The sequence below is a fragment of the Macaca nemestrina genome, chromosome 10 (genome assembly GCF_043159975.1).
Source record: "Macaca nemestrina isolate mMacNem1 chromosome 10, mMacNem.hap1, whole genome shotgun sequence".
Classification (NCBI taxonomy): Eukaryota; Metazoa; Chordata; class Mammalia; order Primates; family Cercopithecidae; genus Macaca; species Macaca nemestrina.
The window spans coordinates 16273833-16300009 of NC_092134.1; the positions used below are offsets into that span (position 1 = coordinate 16273833).

Below are 26177 nucleotides of genomic sequence, written 5' to 3' on the forward strand. Positions count from 1 at the left end.
TAGGAGACGATAATGAAAGAACTTTAACTCTCTATTTTATGCACTTATATAGAATTTCAAGTTTCTACAGTAGCATGTGTCTAATCATTTTAAAATAAAGATCTGTAGTGCTAAACAGGAGAAAAATTTGCAGACATATATACATAAAATATGCATAACATCCATATAACAAAACACAGGAAATGACATTAATGTTCACTATTAGGGGAATAAATAGGGAAACTGGGGTATAATTATCCAAAGTGTTTTTTCAACAAATCAAAGAAAGTAATGAAAAATATACAACACGAAAAAAATTCATCAGTTTGGTGAGGGAAAAAGGCCACAAATTTAACAAAGGCTATAATCACATTATGAAAAAACATGCATAGAAAAACAGACTTGAGAACCAAACCAGACACATGGGAGACCTTAACAAAGGTTGTATTCCATGCTAGAATTTGAGTGACTTTCTCTTCTCTACTTTCTAACACAGTTGCAAAACAACATGGTTTTTACCACTGCTTGTGTTTTTATTCTTTTTACTTTAATTTATTTATTTATTTATTTTTGAGACGGAGTCTTGCCCTGTCGCCCAGGCTGGAATGCAATGGCGCAATCTCAGCTCACTGCAACCTGTCTCCCGGGTTCAAGTAATTCTCCTGCCCCAGCCTCCCAAGTAGCCGGGATTACAGGTGTCCACCACCACACCTAGCTAATTTTTGCATTTTTAGTAGAGACGGGGTTTCACCATGTTGGCCGGGCTGGTCTTGAACTCCTGACCTCGTTATCTGCCCGCCTCAGCCTGCCAAACTGCTGGGATTACAAGCGTGAGCCAATGCGCCCAGCTGCTTTTGTTTTTAAATAGGCACATGTCACAAAAGAAAAACCAAAATGACGCTACAATAGCCAAAGCTTCAGAGCAGCAAATGAGAACCGGAGACGGCAGCCTCACCAGCCAGCCCTGCCTGTGGATGCTGCAGAAACACGATGGAGCGGCTCCACTCACGCACACCCAGCATGGCTCTGAGCCTCCGCCACCTCACGCAAGATGAGGGTCTCAGAACGGATCATCTCTTAAAGTTACTTCCAGGTTTAAAATTGTATGATTCTAAGCTGAGAAAACCAAGAAATTAGAGAACAGACATAGGCATTTCTCCAGTTTCCCACATAACATCATATACATGTGGTAGGGGGCAAGGGGAGTCTGTGTATTAAGTTTTAATGCTTACGCCATATAAAACAGTATACATTTAACAAAATATGACATACCACTCATAGTTTTAAAAGATGCTTACAGGCCGGGTGCAGTGGCTCATGCCTGTAATCCCAGCACTTTGGGAGGCTGAGGTGGGCAGGTTTCTTGAAGCCAGGGGTTTGAGAACAGCCTGGCCAACGTGGTGAAACCCCATCTCTAGTAAAAATATAAAAATTAGCTGGGTGTGGTGGTGCACGCCTGTAGTCCCAGCTACTCGGGAGGCTGAAGCAGGAGAATCCCTTGAACCTGGGAGGCGGAGGTTGCAGTGAGCCGAGATGGCACCACTGCACTCCAGCCTGGGCGACAGAGTGAGACTGTGTCTCAAAAAAATAAAAATTTAAATTTAAATTTAAAAAGATGCTTTTGTACAAATTGCTAGAAGGAAAATATAGTAGATGGCTGTAAAGTTAAATATTATTTCTAAGTAAAATAACAATATAAAACAAAAATGCTTCAGTGAAACAGCGAGGCCACACGACAAGTTGCCCTGTCAGCTGCAGATGGTCCTGTCTCCAGGAGTTCCCAGAAGAGTGGACGCTAGGCTACAGTGCTAGAGAAATCTCTGGGAGGAGACAGGACTGCAATTGGCCTTAACGAATGGATTCTGGGTTTCTTTTTGGGTTGATGAAAATGTTCTGGAATTAGATAGTGGTGTTGTTGCACAACCTTGTAAATCTACTAAACAAAAATCACTGCATTGTACACTTTGAAAGAGTGAATTTTATGGCATATGAATTATACAGTCATGTGTCACTAAACGACAGGGATACACTCAGAAAAAATGCATCCTTTGGTGAATTTATCATTGTGCAAACATCATAGAGTGTTCTTACACAAACCCAGGTGGCAGAACCTACTATACACCTAGGGTACACGAATGGCCAATATCATATATGGGGCCCATCACTAACTGAAATGCTGTTATGCGGCATATGACTGTACCCCAACTAAAAAAAATGATACAGTCAGAGGTAACTAAACAGAACAGTGTGGAAAAAACAAAAGTACACTTGACAAGTGTAATAAGGAAAAAGGTAGGTTAGAAAAGAAATGTCAAAGAGTTCTGAATGTCAGGAAAAGTTAACTGGAAATTATTTGTAAGACTGTAGAGTAAGCAAAGACTCATGGACAAAACTGAACCATCAAATGCTTTGGAAAGAATGTCCGTTTCTCCACTGGAAAAACAAGCCTCAGGTAAACAGGGGCCCGGTCCTGTTCACATGATGGGTATTTGAGTGTCAAATGCGTTTATGAATGAGTGACTATTTTCAGATTTCACTGGTTTTATGTGAAGAGTAGGGAAGAACCATGACTGGGTCCATCATGAGGTTCACTGCAATAAATATCAGTCTGGGCCTACGCAACATGACTCCGAACCAGGAATATTTACACAGATTGCTTAAAAGGTGAGAAAAAGAGATTCTGCTCTCCATCAATGATATGAAATGTACTTAATAGGTATAAATGCAAAAATGCTTCATAGTTTAGCTCTAGTTACATAAAACTAAGCCTCTGAACAGACTCCACTTGTGCAAAAGGAAGAGAAAAGGGAAGGAAAAAAGAAGAATAAGAGAAACACAAGGTAAGTACAAGAGAAAGAAGGGGTGAGGTGGCCACTGTCTCTTTAAGAAGCTCCTTGGAGATACATAACTGTAGAAAGCCTGGTGAATTCAACATTGATTGGGAATGAGGTAACCACAAACACCACTGTCTCAAATGAAAAGGAATTCAAGATCTGACCCAGAAAACAAGCATCGTAACCACCAGATAAAATTTTAATGATAAACACAAGATGCTGTACATACAAGCAAGACTGAAGCCTCTCATGCTAAGCCATCAACGTAAGGTTTTCTTAGAAAGAAGAGCCGTGAGCAGCCTCTCTGACCCATAGATCAGGTTTCATCCTATTGATCCACAGAACTCGGCCATCGTTTTGCTCTGTGTTGGCATAATCTATAATGTTGAACAAACCCCGAGGGAACAGAGAGGCAGGGAAAGAAGGACTGGCATCTGGACTCGTAAGGGGCCTGCCCTTCGGGAGCTCCAGAGAAGAAATTCGTAAGTGGTTTTGAGACTCAAGGCTCTCCTTTATTTGTAAGTTCTTTTGTGACTCTTTCAGTACAGTCTCAGCCTTCTGTCCTCAAGTGTCTTCTGACACTCTAGGCAGAGATCCCTTTAGCTGGAATGATCTAAGTAACTTCTGGAGTTCCCACCAAACTGTAGCATTTGTGGGTAGAAAGGAGCTGCATATCGGGCGATCGTAGGCCCATATTTTAGCAATGAGGTGGAGAAGCCCAATGTGCACTGATAACTTAATGGACAGAATCGCAAGTATCTGGACCATCAATCTTTCTAAAACTAGTTCTGCAGCACTCCCAAGAAAGGCTTTCACCTCTAAATCATAGCCAGTAAAACAGAAACTGAAGAAAAGCATTCCTCCTGGGTATATCTTGTTTAAAGCAGAAATACTTTTTTTCACAGGCACTGCATACCACAAAATTTTAAAATAATCCGACTCTTTGGAATTTCTATTCAAAAGGTGCTCTTTAAGGAATGCTGCTTAAGGAAAGATTTTTCTTTAAAGAAAAGGACTCCTCTACTACTGAGTTTTAAAGTCCAAGGTTTGTTTTGTTTTCCCATAGGCAGGAACTTCCCTAAGGCGTCTCAATCCATAGGTGACCCAAACTCAGAAATTTAAGCATTCTGGTCTCTACTTTATGGTATTAAGTATACAATCTAGTTCATGACATCTTCCTAATCCAAAAAGAAAACTGATCTTACTGTACAGTAATTAAGTATATAAATGTACCTCTGTAACAAAGTAGGAAGACTCCATCAAAGTGGTTTTTGGGACAGAAGCTGAAGGAATTTACAGAAGCTAAAAGTAAATGTCTTGGCCATGGAGGAAAAAAAAAAAAAACTATTTTGGGACAACTTAAGTAACAAATATGTACTATATGGTGGGGAAGGAAGATTATGTGTGGCCACAGCCCTTCTTCACAATAAGGGATTTAGAAAAAGAGAATGAGAACAGGGCCTGTCTGTGCCAACACTTATTATATCTGCTTGACTTTTTTATGTCTTCATAGAATACAAACTGTTTGCCTTAATGAAAATCTCACATAACATGCCACAAAAGTGATTTAAAAGCTGGGAAAGACATATTGAGACAAATGGATCACAGATCCGCTCTACACCATGTGCTTCTCACCCTCGCTGCGGCACTCTCACGTCCTCGGGAACAGAATCACAGAGACTCTCCCTCTTCCACATGGGCTGTAACTGAGGGAGGTACATGCTCTCAAGGGAAGCTAAGGTCACTGGTACTCAGAGGGCGGTACGTGAGAAATGATAGACCTTCAGATGCAGAGCACTCAGTGGAAATGGTTTTGCTTACCCAGCAATGACCACGCCATCGTGAGAATGCACATCACACAAAACCGCGTCAGGAATGTGCTCCAGCTCACTCACGGCACCTTTGCGATTCTGCGTGAGGAAAAGGGGGATGCAGTTTAGACTATTCTTGGGACAGCCCAAAAGCCAAGCATCGTGCTTTTTCACCTACTTTCCACAGCAATTCTCTACAGCATAGAGAGCAAGTGCATTCAAAGTTCTGTGGGCATTCAAAAAGCCAAAAATGATGACTCACATGCTAAGCTATCAAGCATGGACGAGTTACCATATATCCCAAAGGCACTGAACTCGAGGACACGGGATGTGTGAGACACTGCCCCATCTTCCAGGAGGTTACAGAATAGAAAGCAAATATGTGCTCACCAATAACTACCATCCACAATAGGCTGGCACATATCTGCTGGGAGTGGCAAGTATCTAAAGAAGCTTATAAAGTATACGAAAAAGTTCAGTTCAGCAAAAAGAAAGTATTACATGATACCTTACCTGTTAACTCTTATGAGGATTCTCAGAATAAAATGCAAAATTATATACAAATAGAAAAAGATCAGGATGAGAAAAAGGAGAAGAGATGATACTATTTCTAACTGAGAGGTCAGAGGTTTCATGGAAATAGTATTTAAACGAAAGTTTAGGCCGGGCACAGTGGCTCATGCCTGTAATCCCAGCACTTTGGGAGGCAGAGGCAAGAAGAGCACTTGAGCTCAGAAGTTTGAGACCAGCCTGTGCAACATAGGGTGACCCCATCTCTACAAAAAATGTAAAAGATAGTCAGGTGTGGTGGCATGTGCCTGTAGCCCCAGCTATTTGAGAGGATGAGGCAGGAGGGTCACTTGAGTCCAGGAACTTAAGGCTACAGTGAGTTATGATTGTAACACTGTACTTCAGTCTGGGCAAGAGAGTGAGACCCTATCTCTAAAAAAAAAAAAAAAAATTAAATTGAATTACAATGAAGGAAATCTGAATGGATATAAAGTATTTACATGTGGGAGGTTGGGAAAAGTGAGATAGTTAAGCCACAAAGCAAGCATGAATAAAGATAGTCAAGAATACCATAATTTCAATTTTACCAGACTGGGACAAGGACGAGGACTAGAAACAGTGTAGTACCCAGCACAGTTCTTAACATACAGCAAGTGTTCGCTAAGTGGTAGCCATTATTATTATTATTTCTATTATTAGGAAAAAGATTATGATATCATTCCATTAAAATACACATTTATTAAGCACCTAGACTCCAGAACTGAGCAAAGTAATTCGCATGATGGTCTTAATCCAAGCAACGAGTCTAAGGCTGAGACAAAACTGGACACATCCACGTGGAGCTGTCCTATGACTGGAGATATGGGAAGGGAAGGCAAGGAACTGGGAAACAGCTGTGTGAGGGCCGCAGCCAAGGTTACAATAACAGAAAAGCTCTTGTGAGGGAAAAGGTATTGAAAGAAAAATAAAGGGTCTAAGATGAAAACCTGCATGTATGCAAACACCAGGAAAAAGAATACTATGGCCACCATAGTAATTAGTTTAGCAAACGATTTCCAGGTTGACATTGAATTGCAGTTCCAGATAAGTTCATGCATTTGCAGGTCAGTCCCTTTGTGGAGGTACCTGAGAACCCTGGGGTCCCTTCTAGGGTCTCCCCAGACACTGACTTAGGAGGTACCAAACCAAATCGCCTGCCTAACCCATCCTGAAGTAGAGCATGCACAGCACAGAACCTTGCATCTGTGTGCAGAGGACTATGCGCTCCTACAGCCAACCTCGCCTGAGCACTGAGTGTGGACCAGCCTCTGCAGGAGGAGTGGCAGACACTTGATGACAATCATCCTCACCATGAAGCCATGAGCAGTGCCACTCCTAGCTCCCACTCTAGAGAAGAGAAAATGGAGGCAGACAAAAGTAAAGCAACTTGCCCCAACACTGCCTTTCATTTCTTTTTCTTTCTTTTTTTTTTTTTTTTGAGACAGTCTTGCTCTGTTGCCAAAGCTGGAATGCAATGGCGCAATTTTGGCTCACTGCAAGCTCCACCTCCAGGGTTCAGGCGATTCTCCAATCTCAGTCTCCCAAGTAGCTGGGACTACAGGCTTGTGCCACCATGCCTGGCTAATTTTTGTATTTTTAGTAGAGACAGGGTTTCATCATGTTGGCCAGGCTCGTCTGGAACTCCTAACCTCAAGTCATCCAGCTGCCTCAGCCTCCCAAAGTGCTGGGATTACAGGAGTGACTCACAGTGCCCAGCTGCCTTTCACGTTTTGATAAGGCTTTCTTTCGTTCCAGAATTTTGGTAAGAATCCCACCATTACATTTAATGAAAGATACATCGTTTAAAATTTCACTCCTAGAATTCTCCTTGTTAATAGTGTCAGGAAATGGACCTGACATGCTCCAAATAGAAGTCTCCCTCATGTTTCGTTTGGCCTGCAGTCCACTCCAGTTCACTCAATCAACAGCCATGTAGTGAGTATTTACCTAACAGATGACTTCGTGCTAGTTAGAAAGAAATACTAAATAGCCATTCAGCTAGATTGCATATAACTTGTGAAGTCTTACTAAGTGCCAAATGCTAGGTGGTGGGTCTTTAAAACATTGTCACTTCTGCCACCTCCAGGCCCAACAAGGACACACCTGTCCTCTTCCCTTGCTTTCTCCATCACCAAAGAGGAAGCAAACAACACAGCTGCTGCTTTTTTCTACCAGGGTCTGACATCTTCGAATTCAAGCCTGGGGATGCCAAATATCTCCAAGTCTCCTGCTTGTAAATCTCAAAAGTATCTCTCCTTTCTGGAGAGAAAGGCCCCATTAACACTCAGTTCTTAAGCTTTCCTTAAATCGCAGACTCTCCCACCAGGGTTAGACCCTCTGCTTTCTGACCCTTTGTCTGTCTGGGCAGCTTTCTTTGTCATATGTTTCTGCCTGTGTCCATCATCTGGACCTACCCAGGCACACGGGCAAGAGGGATTGGGGGCTTCCTCCAGATGAGTTTATTACCGTAGGTCGATGGAAAAGGGCACTGTGGGGCCAGCGTGACCTGTCTTAGTGGTGGTGTCTTAACGGCCTAAGAAAGGATAACCACACTAACTCTCAGAATAGTGGTTCTCGACCGGGAGGGGATTTTGATTCCCAGGGGACATTCAGCAATGTCTAGGGGCATTTCTAGTTGTCATGATTGGGGGAGGAGAATGCTACTGGCATCTAACGGGGAGAGGCCAGAGATACTGCTCAACAGCCTGCAGTGCACAGAACAGCCCCCCACAAAAAGAATTAGCTGGCCCTAAATGTCACTAGTGCTGGGGTTGAGAACCCCTGAATTAGAGAGACACTGCTCTTATTGACTTTCCTAGAAACTGTGTGAGGTTGCCCAGATCAAGCGTATCGGTCACTAATCAGGTTAGGAGGTGACTAGGGACAGACAGGCACATAGGCAATATGTCACTATCAGTAATGCACAAAAACTTGTTAATCTCAAAGTCTATTAGGATTGACCTTTACGGGAGTAAAGAGAATGTTTCCATCCCTTCTCTGCCACTGAATCTCCAGCCTCCCAGGTGGGAAGGAAACACTGCCACCACACTGCTGTCTCGTCATGCCTCAAACAGCTTTATGTAACACGGCTCTTGACAGTTATCTCCTATGGAAACACTTCACTGTGCAAATTCTTAGCTGTGATCTAATATTTCTGTAGAGACTTTGAAGTGATAAATGTTATGGAAGCACGCCAGTAGGTTATGTGAGGGAAGAGAAGACAGTGCTTAGAGATGTTTAATCATCTCCCTCTTACATTTACTGGAAATGACATTTTCGGCTCCTCTTTTGTATGCAGGTAGTGCTTTTGCTTTCTGGGCCCCTCCAGAGAGTTGGTGAAAGTCAAAGGGGCTGCACGGAGCACTCCTCTGACCACCCTAACAATCAGAGAGGAAGTGGCTGGCAACTCAATCTCACCCTTCCTCTCCTGCAGAGTAAGAGGACGTTCCCAAATCTTGAGGCTGAAAACAGAGGCAAATCATCTAATGGCGAACAAAATGGGCAACAAGTCACCAACAGCTGAAGGGGCGGCTCAGTGTACCCCTCTCCCTTCGCTGTTGGCAATTAATCTCAGGCTATGAGTGAAAGCTTGGATACCCATGTCCTTGCAGGCTATTCTTTCACAGGTAATGATATTGGCCACTGCCCACCTTCCAGTTGGTTCGTAACATGTGTTCCTTGGCTCGGCACTCTTGGAAGATGAGCTTCCAGCAAGAATAGTCAGAGATGCTGCTATCCGGAAGGTGCCCTTCCTGCTGGCACAGCCTGTACCACAGCACCTCATCCTCCGCAATCACCTTCCACGTCTTGCTCACCTAAAACAGCAGAAGTGACACAAATGTCAAATTCTGCAATTAGAGAAGCCCCTTGTCATCCAAAAATCAATCAACACCTATATTATTGCCCTGGGTTTATGGCAGTATAAAATGTCTCATTAACAAAACACTACGAGGTGAAAAAAAAATACAAGCAAATGTTTCCAGTTTTATCTTTCAAGATTTCAAAATTGTTGTACCACCATGTAATATCACATTTTAGACTACTTGGTTCAATTGTAATCTAACAAATAAGAGAAGAAAATACACAAATACATAAAATGCAAAAAACACAAACTTTTACATGGTAATTAGCTATACAATCATACAGAGCTTTTCAGAACAGAATCTCTTTACTTCTGACAAATAGCATTTGTATTTCCACCTTATAGAATTGAAGATTGATGGCCTCCGAAATCAAAGGCTGTCATAAAATTACCTAAAACCCAAACATCTAGTCAGGTAGAAAATTCAAATTTAAATTGCATGTGAGAATTTAGATTTTAAACATATGTACACATTTAATTAACAGAAAACTCAAGCCATTATCCAGGACTAAGATTAGATCTAGAAAAATTAATGTTATGTCTGGCCTTTTAAATCCCAACAGTATCCAGAGGAAATAGCCATTTTAACTATTAGCATTTTGTTTTCCAACACTAATTTAGGGGAACAAAGAGTTTACTTCATCACAGGATAATATGCAAAGTTGGCCAGACTGCAAAAGATGGACTCTGTTGGCAGATGAGCAACTGATCGAGCAGATCAGTGTGATACCGGTCTGCAGAGCATCCTGGGAAAGCAGGATCAAGTGCCTGATGCTTGCTCTCCATCCAAAAGTTGAGACTCACTTCTAATGAAGAGTGGTGACAGGTAGGTTACAGTACCCTGTACTTTTTAACACTCCCTTAGGGCCACTTCAAGACTCAAAGACAGAGATAGGAAGAAGGAAAATGAGAGAAAGTAGGAAACCAGATTCTTACTGCACAAAGGGCCTCAGCTGATAAAGCACTGACAGAGAGTTAGCTTACAGGATGGCAGATTAAAGACCTGCTCCTCCATAACAGCAGTAAGAATTCCACCAAAAATGATCAATCAACTTTTTCAGAATCTGGAAATTAATAAAAGGATTGCAACATTCTGAGGAACATTTATCCAAGAAAAGTGCCTGAATCTCAGTAAGAACAGTGACGTCTGAGTTGTTTTAATGTGTGCTAATTCTGTTTCCTCCTCCAGCTCCGGGATTGCCTTAAAAATCAACAGCCTCGTGAAGACAGCAGCTGTAAAAACCGGCAGCCTAGCAGCCATTAGAGAGGCCAGACACGTTTAGAACTCCCCAAAATTCAAATCCCTAGAGAACTGTCACCATTTGACCTGCTGGCAGCTTGCCAGTAAGCTCTATTCTCAAGGCTTGACTTTATCTGACCTAGCTGAGCACTCTCTCTGTTCTATCTCCAGGGCATTTGCCCAAAATAGTAAGTGGCAACTGCTTAACTCTGCAGCTACCTGGGGAGGCACAGACAGTTGAGGCAAACAAGAGGCTGACCAAAAAGCTTGAAAGAAAAAGCTAGGAAATGGGATTTCCCACAGGAAGCTCTGAAAGGCTCCAATATATTCCTGGGAGTCTGGAATGCCACATGAACGTATAGGGCTGTGTGTGTGCCCAGGAAAGACCAGATAAAGCCCTAACCTCTCCCCTCTGGCTGACCTTGAGGCTCTGCACCAGCAGGAAGTGAAGGCTAAGGCAGAGTTGTAAGCTCTACTCTAACGTACAGACAGCACCTCAGCAAAGGCTGGGAGACTTACTGGTTTAGTGGATTTAAGGAAATCTCCATTTGATAACTAGCTAACCACTAAGCTAGCCAAGCAGAGACTTCAGTAGCTGCACATGACAAAGAATACAAATTAGAGAATAAGTCCAGAAAAGTCACTAAACAAACAAACAGCAGCAACAACAAAAATAACAACAGCAATAACAGCAAATTCTGCAGAGGGAGAAAGATTCTATTTCCAGAGTTTCCATTATTTAAAACGTCCAGTTTTTAACAAAATTACAAAAGCATGCAAAGAAACAAGGAAGCAGGGCCCATACACAGGGGAAAAGGCAGTCAACAGAAGCTACCCCTGAGAAAGTCCAGACGCTGGACTTACTAAACAGAGACTTTAAATCAGCTATTTTAAATATGTTCAAAATACTAAAAGAAAGCATGTCTAAAGAAATAAAAGAAAGTAGAAGAGCAATGTCTTACCATATAGAAGTTACCAATAGAGAAATAGAAATTGTCTGTTAAAAAAAAATAGGGAGGCTGAGGTGGGAGGATCACCAGGTCAGGAGATTGAGACCATCCTGGCTAACATGGTGAAACCCCATTTCTACTAAAAATACAAAAAATTATCTGGGCATGGTGGCGGGCGCCTGTAGTCCCAGCTACTTGGGAGGCTGATGCAGGAGAATCATTTGAACGCAGGAGGCAGAGGTTGCAGTGAGCCAAGATCACACCACTGCATTTCAGCCTGGGCGACAGAGCAAGACTCCATCTCAAAAAAAGAAAAAAAAAGAGAAGCTCTGGAGTTAAAAAGTACAGTAACTGAAGTAAAAAATTCCCTAAAGGGAGCCGGGCGCGGTGGCTCAAGCCTGTAATCCCAGCACTTTGGGAGGCCGAGACGGGCGGATCACGAGGTCAGGAGATCAAGACCATCCTGGCTAACACAATGAAACCCCGTCTCCACTAAAAATACAAAAAAATTAGCCGGGCGTGGTGGCGGCGCCTGTAGTCCCAGCTACTCGGGAGGCTGAGGCAGGAGAATGGCGGGAACCCGGGAGGCGGAGCTTGCAGTGAGCCGAGATCGCGCCACTGCACTCCAGCCTGGGCGACAGAGCGAGACTCCGCCTCAAAAAAAAAAAAAAAAAAAAAATTCCCTAAAGGGGCTCAACAAGTTTGAGAGGCAGAAAAATCAGCAAACTTGGTCAGGCGCAGTGGCCCACACCTGTAATCCCCGCACTTTGGGAGGCCAAGGCAGGTGGATCACAAGGTCAGGAGTTTGAGACCAGCCTGGCCAACATGGTAAAACCCCATCTTTACTAAAAATATAAAAAATTAGCTCAGCATGGTGGCATGTGCCTGTAGTCCCAGCTACTCAGGAGGCTGAGGCAGAAGAATCACTTGAACCCAGGAGGCAGAGGTTGCAGTGGGCCAAGATCATGCCACTGCACTCCAGCCTTGGCAACAGTGCAAGACTCTGTCTTGAAAAAAAAAAATCAGGAAACTTAAAGCAGGTCAACCAAGATTATCTACTCCATGGCGGGGAGGGGGTGGGAAGAATAAAGAAAAAAAAAATCTGTAATCCTAGCACCTTTGGAGGCCAAGGCAGGAGGATCACTCAGTGAGCTGAGACCACCCTGGTGAACAGCGTGAGACACCATCTCTACCAAAAAAAAAAAAAAATTAGCCAGATGTGATGGTGTGTGCCTGTAGTCCTAGCTACTTGTGAGGCTGAGGCGGGAAGATTGCTTGAGTCCAGGAGTTCAAGGCTGCAGTGAGCTATTATTGTACTACTACCCTCCAGACTAGGTGACATAGTGAAATCTCATCTCTAAAAAACGAAAACAACAAAGCAAAACAAAAAAAAAATGAATACAATGAACAAAGCCTCAGAGGCCTTAGGATATGACCCAAGTGTACCAACAAACACCAAATGAAATTATCTCAGAGCAGAGTTTTTGGTGTACTATTGGAATCAGGTGGGTATTAATCCAAACTAGATTATTTTAAACTAAGGTGTTCACTGTAATTCCTAGGCAACAACTAAGAAAATAACTCTAAAAAACAGAGTAAAGAAATTAAAATGGCATACTAGACAGTTATCTATTTAACACAAAAGAAGGCAGTAATGAAGGGACAGAGGTATAAAAAAGACATAAGTCACACAGAAAGAGGCTAAAACTTACAAAGTAAAACTAGTGGGAATCTAGGAACTCAGTTTATCTCAGTCTCAAAATTTGACTTTCTATCTTAAGCAAACTACACCAAAAATAACCATTACAATATCTTATTCAACCAAAAGGGTATCAAAGCAATACTGACCAACCTAACACTGATGACGTATTAAAGTTCTGGCCTCCTTAATTACGCTTCTGCTATATATGTGTGCATGCAAGCTCCATGTGTGACAAGCAGTCACATGGCCTCAGTCACTTTCCCTACAGGCATGGATGCTTCGCATGGAATTCACAGCATCAGAAGTTAGATCACGTGGCATTAAATAAGTGACAACACTGTCATTTTTCTGAACCTAAGTGTCACACTCTAATGCTGAGGGTGTCATGCTGTCTCAGTCTCCAGTGGTTTAGAACCTGAAGAATCAAGAGGGGCCTTGGAGATCAATTCGGAGCATCTCCTCATTGCAAGAAGGCACCCCACTGCATCCCTGGCCAATGGGGCCCAGGCAATCCTGCAATGCTTCCAGTAGACAGCTGACCTCCTGCATCAGTCTCATCTACCAACAGGCAGTCTGAATATTAGAAAGGGTTTCCTTCCACTGTCTAGAAAACTCATTCTACCTATGGCCCTGATTTTGCCCTTTTGAAGAAATCTATTTGCTCTTCCACCTGACAGTACCTCAAATAGCTGAAGACAGAGATCATATTTCCCCTGAGTAATTTCTTCATTGCTCTAAATATTATCCATTTCCTTTCACTATTTTTCATACAGTTTCCATTCCGACACTTTCTCAACGCACCCTAAAACATTTGTACATCTAAAGTGTCCCTCTTCAAATGTGGTACTCAGGACTCAATAGCACCTCAGATATGGGCTGTGCAGTGCCATGCACAGAAGGATCTTATCAGACACTGGTTTTCTGCTTTACTTGTAGCCATCAACATGGCTACTCAAATAATGGTTCACTAAAGCTTCTGCAGTTTTATTAAAGGGAAACAAAAAGGTATGAAGAATGTCACAAACACCCATGAACTCACTACCCTGCAGAAGAAAGAAAAGACTGCTAATCAGCTTAAAACTCCTGCGTATCTCTCACCGTTCACATTCTCTTCCCCGCAACAGTAACCTCAATTTGGTCCTCATGATTCTTCAGGGTCTTTTTAAACACAAACTGGGAAAAAAAAAAAAAAAAGCCCACCATCCTTCCACCACACTATTTTTTATACCTAAATTCTTAACTTTGTAAACTTTCAATTCATTTTAATCCCCACCTCAATGTCTCCCCCACCCCCTGGCATTTTATCCTCCCCAAATAATCTGTGAATCCCAATTCTGTCATCCATTGCATTAGCCACTTATCCCATAAGTTATCTGCAAAATACGGTCTGTGGGCCTTTGCATCTTAATTATTAAAAAAAAAAAAATAGATAACCAGGATGGTTCTAAAGACAGGGCTCTAGCTCTGTGGCAAACCACTGGAGCCCACCCCACAGGCTGACATGGATCCATTAGGCAGCCCACCCTGGGCATGGCCACAGCATCAGTTACAAATCCACTTAACCACACTGTCATCCCACACTTCTCCATCTTAGCCTTCAGGGCTCAGGAAAACAAACCCTCATCTGATCACAAGTGGTCAGGCAATAAAGAACGGGATAACGACTCAGCAATGCTGGAGCTCCAGTTTGACTAGACAGAACACCATGGTTTCATTTTTGGCATGTCTGGTCCACAGCTGAGCCTACCCATGACACCCAGATGCTGTCTGTCCATCTGTCTGTGCCAGAGTGAGTCTGAGCACTGGGCAATCATGAAGCACAGACAGGGATAGACCAATGTCAGCTGTGAGCGAGCCAGGCCACAACCTAAGTAGTTCCAGAGCAGAGTATGTCCCCTAACCGAGCCCTGGAATTCACGGTTAAATAAGGTGTAAGATAAGGGTAACATACGAGACCTTTACAGGTTCTCAAAAGCAGAACATGCTCAGGAAACACAGGGCGGCTTTACTCTGATCCTGGGCATACATACGCCTTTTTTGTAGAAACCATAACATTTTGTAAAAGTCATGAAATGTAACTACCGAACCAAAAAGACTCAGAGTAATTACGAGATCATATAAATGTAGTCATTCTTTAATTACATGGACCAAAAGCATGTTCAGTAGTACAACACCTCCAGGTGTTAGTAAGTTCCTTAGAAAAGGATTCCATGGTCAAATGAGCTTAGGAAACACTGCTTTAAACAAAACGAAGCAGAATTCCTTGCTGCAGAACTTCTCGATGCTTTGAATAGTGGTGGCATGTGTTGCACATCTCTTATGAAGGGGATACAGGTTGAGTATCCCTTATCCAAAATGCTTAAAACCAAGAGTATTTTGGATTTCAGATGTTTCCATTATTCTGACTGAGTTTCCCAAATCCCCAAATCCAAAAATCTGAAATGCTCCAATGAGCACTGAAAAAGTTTCTAATTTTGGACCATTTGGGATTTGGGATTTTTGGATTTGGGAGTTCAACCTGTATAAGAAGCTGCATTCCCTAAACTCATTTGGTTCCTGACCTCTTTTTGCAAGGAGTATCTCAAAAGCCCAGTGCTCTGCAGAAGTCCTTTAGAGAACACTGATTTGGGTTCGCGGCCAATCAGTAAAGATACGTTTTGGGCACTAACCATGTACCGGGCATTCAGGCCCGCAGTTCTCATCGACTGCCCACCTCAAGCTATGAAACCAAAACCTTTGGCATGTGAGAGAGACCCCATGAGATGCACCCAGGCTGGGGCTACTTCTCCATGGCTGAGGAAGCTATGCGGAAATGCTGGGGTCCCTGCCCTTACACCCAGGTTAGATCACAAGACTGGCCCCAAATAGGGGAAGCAATCTTTTTAATTATGTGTTCAAAAATGAGCTACAGGCTGCGTTTTCTTGGATGGAGGCTCTGAATCATCTGCACTTTAGGAAAATCCAAAGTTAGTGCTAAATGATTACAAACTAGAAAATCTCAAACTAAACATTCTGTATGAGTTTTCATGAGAACCGTGCAAATCTCAGCCACTTTAAAATGGAAACTTTTCAATGAGACTTTCAGGAAGTCTCAAATATATCAGACCTTAAATACACTGGAAGCTGAAAGCGGCTTTTTATAACAGTTTCAAGGAAAATGCCAAATCATTTTAAATAACTTGACCTGAAATTTGTACAACGGGGTTACGGGATGAAAAACTGAGACCACAGAGTTGATGCTGTGGCGCATCACCCACATCACTCACCCCGGGTCACAGTGCTTCTTCTATAGAAAATCATATTCAAGCTAAAGTTTAAGTCCCGGATAAGAAATAAAAAATCTCTTTGAGGGACTTAGAAAAGGCAGAGGTGAGAATTACTTCCAAAAAGGGATCAGGATTGTATCCACAATTAGGTATTAAAAACAGAAATGTGTCAACAATTTCTTTAGCAAACTATAAAAGGAGAGTGCTTTTCTTTCTTCTTTTAAAGGACAACAAAAATGACAGGTTTTAAAAATGTCTTTTAATTCTGAAGGAAAAAAAATGAACAAGAAAAAGACCCAGTTAAACTTCCACAAGCAAATGTTAAAGGGCCCCACCAAAAGGAAAGCTTGTTAATTGTTTTGATTCCTTAAGTTGTATGAAATCTAGCAAGTTTACAAGCCTGGGTTTTCCAGAGGCCTAATGGTCTTTCTTTAATACACCAGAGTTGGAATGGACTTGCTCAGTAAAGCCCCACTGAGTGAGCCTCAGCTGCAAGGACTTGCTAATAAAAGTGTCTCCAGCATTTTGCTTTATAGCACCACTGTGAATTGCAACATTAAAAAAAAAAAAAAAAAAAAAAGCTGTTGGCTCAAAAATAAGCTTTATTAGCTCTGCCTGGATTAGGGTTACCAGTGAGGCTCACAGAGGGGAAGTCTCATTGTTCCCTTCACAGGTTCACATACCAAGTCTACTGTGGGAGGACACACCACATACAGACGGCTTTCTATGCACTCACTATCTCCATTTCCTCTCTCTCCACTTGCTCCTGAGCCACTAGCTTTCACCCCCAACACACCACCGACTCTGGTCAAGGTCACCAGTGACCTCCAACTTGCAAAACCCAACGGTCATTTCTCAGTCCTCCTCTTGATGAACAGCAGCGCTTAACACTTTCTCCTCCTGGAAAACGTTTATCCCATGGTTCCAGGGAACAACACACCTGAGTTTTCTTCCTGCCTGGCAGGGAACTCCTTCCCGGTCCTCTGTGCTGGCCCTGCTCATGTCCACAGCCTCTAATCCTTGTGGGGTACCAGGGCTCCATCCCTGAACCCCTCCTCTATTTACACTCACTTCCTTAATATTCTCATTTGTCTCCTGGCCTTAAATACCATCAATGTGGCTGACAGCTTCCAAATTTCCATCTTCAGCCCAGAGCTCAACAAAGAGCTCATCCTCAGCCTCACAACCAATGAGGGATCTTCCCCCACACCCACACCTGCTCCTTGCATGGTCTGCTCCTTGTCAGTAAACGGTGACCTCATTCCTTCAGTTGCTCAGGACAAACACCGTGGAGTCCTTGTTGACTCTCTTCCTTCTGTCCCCACATCCAGCCCATCTGCAATCCTGACTCTGTCCACTTCTGCTGGTACCATCCTGGCCCAAGCACCACATCCTCTTCTCTAGATTACTTCAGTGGCCTCCTAACTGGTCTCCCTGCTGCTGTCCTTGTCCCCCAACAACCGATTCTCCACACAGCAGCCCAAATGGTCCCTTTTAAAATGTAGGGCAGCTCTCGTCACCCCTCTGCTTAAAGCACTCCAAAGGCTTCCCATCTCATTTACAATAAAACTTCGAGTTCTTTTAACAGATTAAATGCTTCTCTCATCCTGAGCCCTCTCCTCCTCTTACTCCTTTCTGCTCACCACACCCCCGTATCAGTTTCCTATGGCTGTGCTAACAAACTTACAAACTTAGCTGCTTAAAACAACACAGATTTATTCTCTTATAGTTCTGGAGACCAGAAGTGTAAAAGCAAGGTGTGGGCAGGGCTGCATTCCTTCCAGAGGCTTCAGAAAGAAAATTATTTTCTTACCTTTTCCAGCTTCAAGCTACCTACATTCCTTGGCTTGTGGCCCCTTCCTCCACCTTCAAGGCCAGCAACACAGCATCTCCTCTCCTCCCTGACGTCCTGCCTCCCTCTTACAAGGAGACTTGTAATGCACTGGACCCACCTGGATAATCCAAGATAATCACCCCATCTCTAGATCCTTAACCTAATCATATCTGCAAAGAGCCTTTTATCATGAAGGGTAACATACTCGTGGGATCCAGGCATTAGGATGTGAGCGTATTTGGGAGGGGGCCATTATTCAGCGTACCATAGCCACCCACTTGGACCTTCCTGCTGTTCCTCAAACACAGCAGGTGCACTCTGCCTCAGATGAGCTTCAGCTGCACCTGCCTCAAGTTCTTAGCCCTTGCTATTCCACTCTGCCAGAGATCTGCACAGTGTCCTTCACCCCTCCTTGAAGTCTTTGCTCAAAGCTCACCTTCTCTGCAAAGTCTTCCCTGGCCACTCAAAAGTGCAAGCCCCATATCACCTCTACTGTCTTGTACTTCTCCATAGCACTCACTGCCATCTGATAACTCTATTTAATCATGTCTTTATTGTATACAATGGAAGCTCTCTGAGAAGCAGGTTTTTTATGTTTTATTCTCAGCTGTCTTCACTATATAGAACAGTACCTCACACATACATAGTCAGCTCTATATAAATAACTGAATGAGATAAAAAGTCCAACTTTAAAAAAAAAATTAGATTGCTTTTATTCTCAAAGGTCACAGACACAGCTCAGCTCCTGGCATGTGCTGCCTTCCGTAGGCTCTTTCTTATTCACATGTATTATTTTTGCTTTATGCTTTTTTTTCTAGTAAACTTTTTAATTGTGGAAAAGTTCAAACACACAAGAGTAAAGTGAACAATATAAAGAACTCCAAAGTACCCACCACTTGGCTCAATGATCATTTGCCATTCTTGTTTCATCTAGCTCCCAATCTGTTTTTTAGAGTGATTTTGCCTTTCCCTAAATTTGTGCTTAAAGAAGGCAGGCACAACAATCACATGAATTAAAAGGAACTCCTGAGGGCACTTGGGTCTCCAGCATACAAGGAACCTTCCACATAACTTCCTGATAGACAAGTCTGGTGGCGAGGGTGAAAGTAAAGAACTAAGGGAACCCTGCCAGCAACTACAGGTCTGCAGAATCACTTCTGCCAGGAAAATCAATTCAGCCTCACTTGCAATGGATTCCTGACTTACACAGACTTCATTAAGATTATAGATCTTTAGCTATAAGCGCCTGGATTTTAGTTTCTCCTACATGGACATAAAATCACATTTTCCTTGAAACTTGAAATACCATCATCTAATACACTGGTCTTTAGTTCTACAATTACTTATTTTTTTTTTTTTTTTGCTGTCACCTACTTCTTGCTCACCAATATTATAAATTTCAAGTTTTTAACCTCTGTGGCTTCCCTCTTTTTCTTTATTGCTTTGTTTAGGCACATTTCTCTATCTTTTACTTGAAAAGCATGACATCATTACTTACGGGGCTGAATTCCTAAAATCACACATTAGGAAACACAAAGAACTAAAATATACATTAAAAAACTGAAAACAAAATTACAGAGCTGGAGAACAGATCAGTGGTTGCCAGGGGTTAGAGATGGAGCTGGGGGTGAAGGGGTCAGGGAAAGGACTTGAGGCCAGTGTCGCTGTCAAAGGCTGTGAAAGAGTAGCACAGGAGATTCTTGTGATGAATGTTCTACATGTTGACTGCAGTGGTCACGCAAATGTACATCCATGTAAAGTTCCATAGGTTCACAAATATGTGCATATAAAATAGCGATTTGTGGATTGTGCCAATGTCAGGTTCTGATTTTGCTACTGTTCTGTAGTGGGATATTACTAATGGAGGAGACTGGGGGTAGGGTACACGGGAACTCTCTGTACTATTTTTTGCAACTTCCTATGAATTTATAATAATTTTTAAAGTTTAAAAAATGAATGTTGGTAAATACCTAAAAGCCATCACTCCTCAGAATTATTCATGTTGTAATATAACAGCAGACTTACTTTTCTCCTAAAAACCAACTTGTAATTTTGAAATCAACAACTGTGTCATTGTTATCCACTAAAAAATAGTCTCCTTTAAATGCCAGGAATCCTGTGGGCATGAAAAAAGATGAACATAAAATTATAAATAGCAAGATTGTAAACCTGTTCAATGAACTGTCCAACAAGTAACTTTGCTTACTAAAAGCTACACTGTTTTCAAGATGTTTCGGCAAGAAACACTCCCACAGAGATATTAAGTCCCTTGAGGGACAACTATTGAAAGGAAGGAGCTGGAGACCTCAGCATCAAAAGTACACAAGGATCACAAACTAATGTAGCGGGAGTTCAGTTTTCAAAACAAAGCCCCAAAAGCAGAAAAAGAGGAGGGGATATGGAAAGAAGGCAAAGTCAAAGCAAAATCAGTCTCAGGCATGGTTTGTGGGATAATTAAATCTCAAAGGCCTCCCAGTAACAGAGTTTCTTACTGTTAGTCAGTTACCAATTTGGCATAAAGATCTAAGCAAACAGGTTTTCTCCAAGGGCATACATTTAGTTCATGGTGCCAGTTCCACATAACTGGCTCAATTTCACTAAAATCCCAAGGCACCTAGATTAAAAGAGAGATGGAGAGAGAGAAAAAATGCAAGCCTCTTTAAAATGAAATCATAAAGCAGCAGGACATTCCACAGAAGGACTTCCTCCCTGTTTCAAAATAAAAACACCCCAAGAAACAAATGAAAATGCTACTTATTTTAATTATTTTGTGGTTTTAATTTTAATGATTAATGAAACAAAGCCAATTCTACAAACTACTGACCTTCTATGGTCATTCTCATGTAAGAGCTCTATAAAAATAATGACTTCACAGATCACAGCCAACTTAGTCACTGTACGCTAACAGGGTTCTGTTTAAGAATATTTTCTATTCTTATACATGTGCTCTAAAAACCGGGTTAACAACAAAAAAAAAAGAGCCAAATCCAACTGGCCATAGAGGGAAGAATTCTGGTGGACAATTGAACTACTGTGTTGCAAATTAAACTGTTCACACCTGCAGAATAATCTCACCAGCATAACCAATCTACCCTGTAATGCAGCCCCATTGTACCAAAAGGGGATCTCTTCTTCTACTAGATTCTATCTTTCTCTGATAAACTCTTTGGATGAGAAAACCAGCAGCAGATGTGAAAGCCACATGGCTCTCTACAAAGCAGGAGAGCAAAAAGCAATGTTAAAAGAAATGATTTCTTAAACAGCAGCTTGCTATCAAGAATGAAGATTTTATCATCTAATGCTGACTTTGTGTAAAGCAGCTAGCTATTAGACCCTGTTCCAAGACTTCGGCTAACAGCATCAGGCTGAAATCCAGGAATTGGCCTCATTTAGCTACACTCTTGTTTTCAACTCTTGGGAGCAGGGCCAATGTGTAAAGTTAGAATATAACAAATCAAATTTCCAAGGGGAAAGAAAACAATATAGGTACTCATGCTTAATGCGACTGATAGGCTCTGAGCACAGTTTACACTTCAGCACATTTTTTAAGTGAATTTTAGCATTTAAATAATTTCCATCATTTCCTAAAGACACACACGCTGCATCAAAAAATATTTGCCAATGCCCCCACTTAAGCAATACTGCAACAATCAAGAATATTGAAAATTCTTTCAAATTCATATTCAAGTAGAAAAATGATTAAGCAAAATGCTTAATCATTAAAGAAAGAGTAGAACGGCTGGGCATGGTGGCTCACGCCTGTAATCCCAGCACTTCGGGAGGCCGAGGCAGGTGGATCACAAGGTCAAGAGATGGAGACCATCCTGGCCAACATGCTGAAACCCTGTCTCCGCTAAAAATACAAAAATTAGCCGGGCGTGGTGGCACACCTGTCGTCTCAGCTACTTGGGAGGCTGAGGCAGAAGAATCACTTGAACCTGGGAGGCAGAGGTTGCAGTGAGCCGAGATCGCGCCACTGCACTCCAGCCTGGCGACAGTGAGACTCTATCAAAGAAAAAGAAAGAGTAGAACACCATAAACTGTCTAAATGGTCCTGTATCATGTGTGATTTCACTGAACTGCCATGGAGGTAGCAAGCTCTAGAGTCTAAATTTGGCTACAGTTTTCACCACTCTCAAACCACCTTCATGTGCTGAACTTCATAGTCTTGGTGGTGCTTTGAATTTTATGTAGTTTTCCTACCAGTGAATTTTGCAAACCCTTTCTCCTGAAGCTGTAAACACCTGTGTAAAATGTGTTATAGAATCCAGGGATGAAAATGCTAACCACTAAACAAACTAATTTTCTGGCAGTTATGGAGAATGGATACTCCAGTGTCTCCTAGAGAATACAGTTGTCCATCAAAGGCCAAATGGTTAGCAATCAAACACCCATTTAACTTATGAAAAATCAACAGAAATCTATAAACGTAATACAATGCATTAACAGAATGAAGGAGAAAAACGGTGTGATCATCTCAATTAGGTGCAGAAAAAGCATCTGAGAACATTCAAGATCCTTTCATGATAAAAACTCTTAATAAATGAGGTATAGAAGAAATGGACTTTAACACAATAAAGGTCACATGTGACAAAACCAAAGCTAACATCATACTCAGTGAAAAGTTAAAAGCTTTTCTTCAGGAATAAGACAAGGATGCACACTCTCACCACTTCCGTTCGACATAGTACTAGAAGTCCCAGTCACAGCGATTAGGCAACAGAAAGAAATAAAAGGCATCCCAGTAGAAAGGAGGAAGTTATTCTGTTCCTGTTTAGACAATCTAAACATAAACATACGAAACCCTAAATACCCCACCAAGAAACTAATAAACAAATTCAGTGATACTGCAGGGTACAAAATCAAGATACAAAAATCAATAGAGTTTGTATACACTAACAACAAGCTATCTGTAAAAGAAATCAAGAAAATAATCCCATTCACAATAGCCACACCAAAAATAAATACTTAGGAACAAATTCAACCAAGGAAGCTAAAGACCAATATGCTGAAAACTATAAAACACTAAGGAGAAAAGGGAAGATACAAATAAATAGAAAAATATTCCATGTTCATGGATTGGAAGATGATTATCCAAATGTCCATACTACTCAAAGTGAGTGAAATGCAATCTCTATCAAAATTCCAAAGACATTTTTCACAGATATAGAAAAAAACAATGATACAATTTGTATACAAACACAAAACATTGCAAATAGCCAAAGCAATCCTGAGCAAAAAGAACAATGCTGGAGGCATCACAATACCTCATTTCAAAATATACTACAAAGCTATAGCAATATAAACAGCATGGCACTGGCATAAAAACAGATACATAGACCAGTAGAACAGAATTGACAGTCCAAAAATAAGTCTGTGCATTTACAGTCAACTGATTTTCAACGAAGGCACTAAGAACACACAATGGGGAAAAAAGTCTCTTCAATAAATGGTGTTGTGAAAACTGGATATCCACATACAGAAGAATGAAGTTAGATCCTCATCTCACACTATTATAAAGAAGTTAACTCTCACTTGAAGCCAGGATTTCAAGACTAGCCTGGGCAACAAAGCAAGACCCTGTCCTTACAAAAAATTTAAAAGTTAGCTGGGCATGTTGGCGTGAGCCCATAGTCCCAGCTACTCTGGAGGTTCAGGTGGGAGAATCATGTGAGCCCAAAAGTTTGAGGCTACAGTGAGCTACAATCGCACCACTGCATGCCAGCCTGGGCAATAGAGTGAGACTCTGTCTCAATAAAAAATAAATAAATAAACTCAAAATGGATTAAAATCTTAAACATAAGAGTTGAAACTGTAAAACTATGAGAAAGAAACTTAGGGGAAAACTCCATGACACTGGTTATAGGTAATGATTTTTTGGATATGACCCCAAAAGAACAGGCAACAAAAACAGACAAATGGGATTACATCAAACTAAAAACTTTTGCACAGCAAAGGAAACAATCAACAGAGTACAGAGACAACCTACAAAATGAGAAAAAATATTTCCAAACCATGTATCTGATAAGCAGTTAATATCCAAAATATTACATAAGGAACTCAAATAACTCAACAGAAAGAAGACAAAAAACCCAATTTAAAAATGAACAAAGGACCTGAATAGACATTTCTCAAAAGACGACATACAAATGGCCAATAGGTATATTTAAAAATGCTCAACAGTACTAATCATCAGAGAAATGCAAATTAAAACTACACCTGTCAGAATGGCTATTACCAAAAAGACAAAACAAGTGCTGGCAAAGACATGGAGAGAAGGGAACCCTTGCACACTGTTAGTGGGAATGGAAATTAGCACAGCCATTAAGGAAATAGAGGTTCCTTAGAATATTAAAAATAAAACTACCATATGATTCAGCAATTCTGGTTGCTGGGTATACATCCAAAGAAGTGAAATCAGTATGTCAAAGTGATCTCTGTACTCCCAGACTCACTGCAGCATTATTCACAACAGCCAAGATACAGAATCAACAGATAAATGACAGATAATGTGGTATGTATACACAATGGAATACTGTTCAGCCTTTAAAAAAAAAAAAAGAAGGAAATCATGTCATTTACAACAACATAGTAGGTGAACCTAGAGGGCATTATGTTAAGTGAAATAAGCCAGCCACAGAAAGACAAATATTGCATGATCTCACTTAAACGCAGAATCTAAAAAAGCTAAGCTCATAGAAGTAGAGAGTAGAATGGTGGTTACCAGTGGCTGGCGGGGCAGGATGGGACACTGGAAAGATGTCAAAGGATACAAAATTTCAGTTAGATGGGAGAAATAAGTTCAGAGCTCTACTGTACAGTATAGTGACTTTAGTTAATGATGTATACTTGAAAATCACTAAGAGAATAGATTTTAAGTGTTCTCACCACAGAAAGTAAGTATGTGAGGTAATACATGTTAGTTACCTCAACTGAGCCATTCCACAATGCATAGATATTTCAAAAATCATGTTATACCTGATAAATATATATAACTTTATTTGTCCATTTAAAAAAATAAAACGAAATTTTTAAAAAAGAAAAATCAGGCCAGGCGCAGTGGCTCATGCCTATAATCCCAGCACTTTGGGAGGCTGAGGTGGGTGGATTACTTGGGGTCAGGAGTTTGAGACCAGCCTGGCCAATATGACAAAAATCCTGACTCTACTAAAAATACAAAATTAGCTGCGTGTGGTGGCATGCACCTGTAATCCCAGCGACTTGGGTGGCTGAGGCAAGAGAATAGCTTGAACCCAGGAGGCAGAGGTTGCAGGAAGACAAGATCATGCCACTGCACTCCAGCCTGGGTGACAGAGCAAGACTCTGCCTCAAAAAAAGAAAAGAAAAATCAATCACACACTCTTGGCCAAAAAGACGAGAACGAGAGAACAATTTTAATGGCATAAACCTTTGCCTCTTTCAAAGTGTGGCCAAAGCCACACTGGCATCCCCTGCTTAGAAAGTAGACTCAATGGGGCCGGCAGTGGTTCATGCCTGTAATTCCAGCACTTTGAGAGGCCAAGGCAGCAGATCACCTGAGATCAGGAATTTGAAATCAGCCTGGCCAGTGAAACCCCATCTCTACTAAAAATACAAAAATCAGCTGGGCATGGCAGCACGTGCCTGTAGTCCCAGCTACTCGGGAGGCTGAGGCAGGAAAACTGCTTAGGCCCGGGAGGCAGAGGTTGCAGGGAGCCAAGATCGTCCCACTGCACTCCAGCCTGGGCGACAGAGCAAAACTCCGTCTCAAAAAAAAAAAGAAAGTAGACTATCAGGCCCCACCACCAAATCTCCTGAATCTGAATCTGCATTTTATCAAGATTCCCCCATGATTCCTAAACACAATGCAGTTTGGCCTAAACGATATCTCCCACCATTCCACTCCACAGGCATATGCCCCAGAGTAAGCGTGAGACGGGTGACACTGATTTGCAATTCCCTTGGTGGGTCTCAGTTCTCACCCGCCTTGCACCTCACTGAGTGAGTTACTAACGTTTAAAGGGTACTTTGGACTATACACCTAAGACATGACTTCACCTAAAACATGTTCTGTCCCCGGGCTGACCCCTCAGCTACCAACCTAACAACTGGCTCAATTTAACCAAGGGCTCACATCTTTGCATTAAAAACTGTGAGTACATTAATAGCAC

The 26177-nt window shown here is 41.8% G+C and overlaps 1 protein-coding gene across 5 annotated transcripts in view; it reads right to left on the reverse strand.

Moving 5' to 3' along the window:
* The window catches only part of LOC105495172 (F-box and WD repeat domain containing 8), a 115026-nt gene that overhangs the window by 76780 nt on the left and 12069 nt on the right, over positions 1–26177 (reverse strand). For all 5 annotated transcript variants that reach the window (XR_011608789.1, XR_011608788.1, XM_011764445.3 and 2 more), the window contains exons 3-4: positions 8824–8988; positions 4635–4723 (exon numbers count right to left, since the gene is read on the reverse strand). Coding sequence is in view for 3 of the 5 variants with exons in the window: in XM_011764445.3 (XP_011762747.2) it covers positions 4635–4723; positions 8824–8988 (254 nt within the window). In the remaining 2 variants the exon portion in view is untranslated. The remainder of the gene's footprint in view (positions 1–4634; positions 4724–8823; positions 8989–26177) is intronic.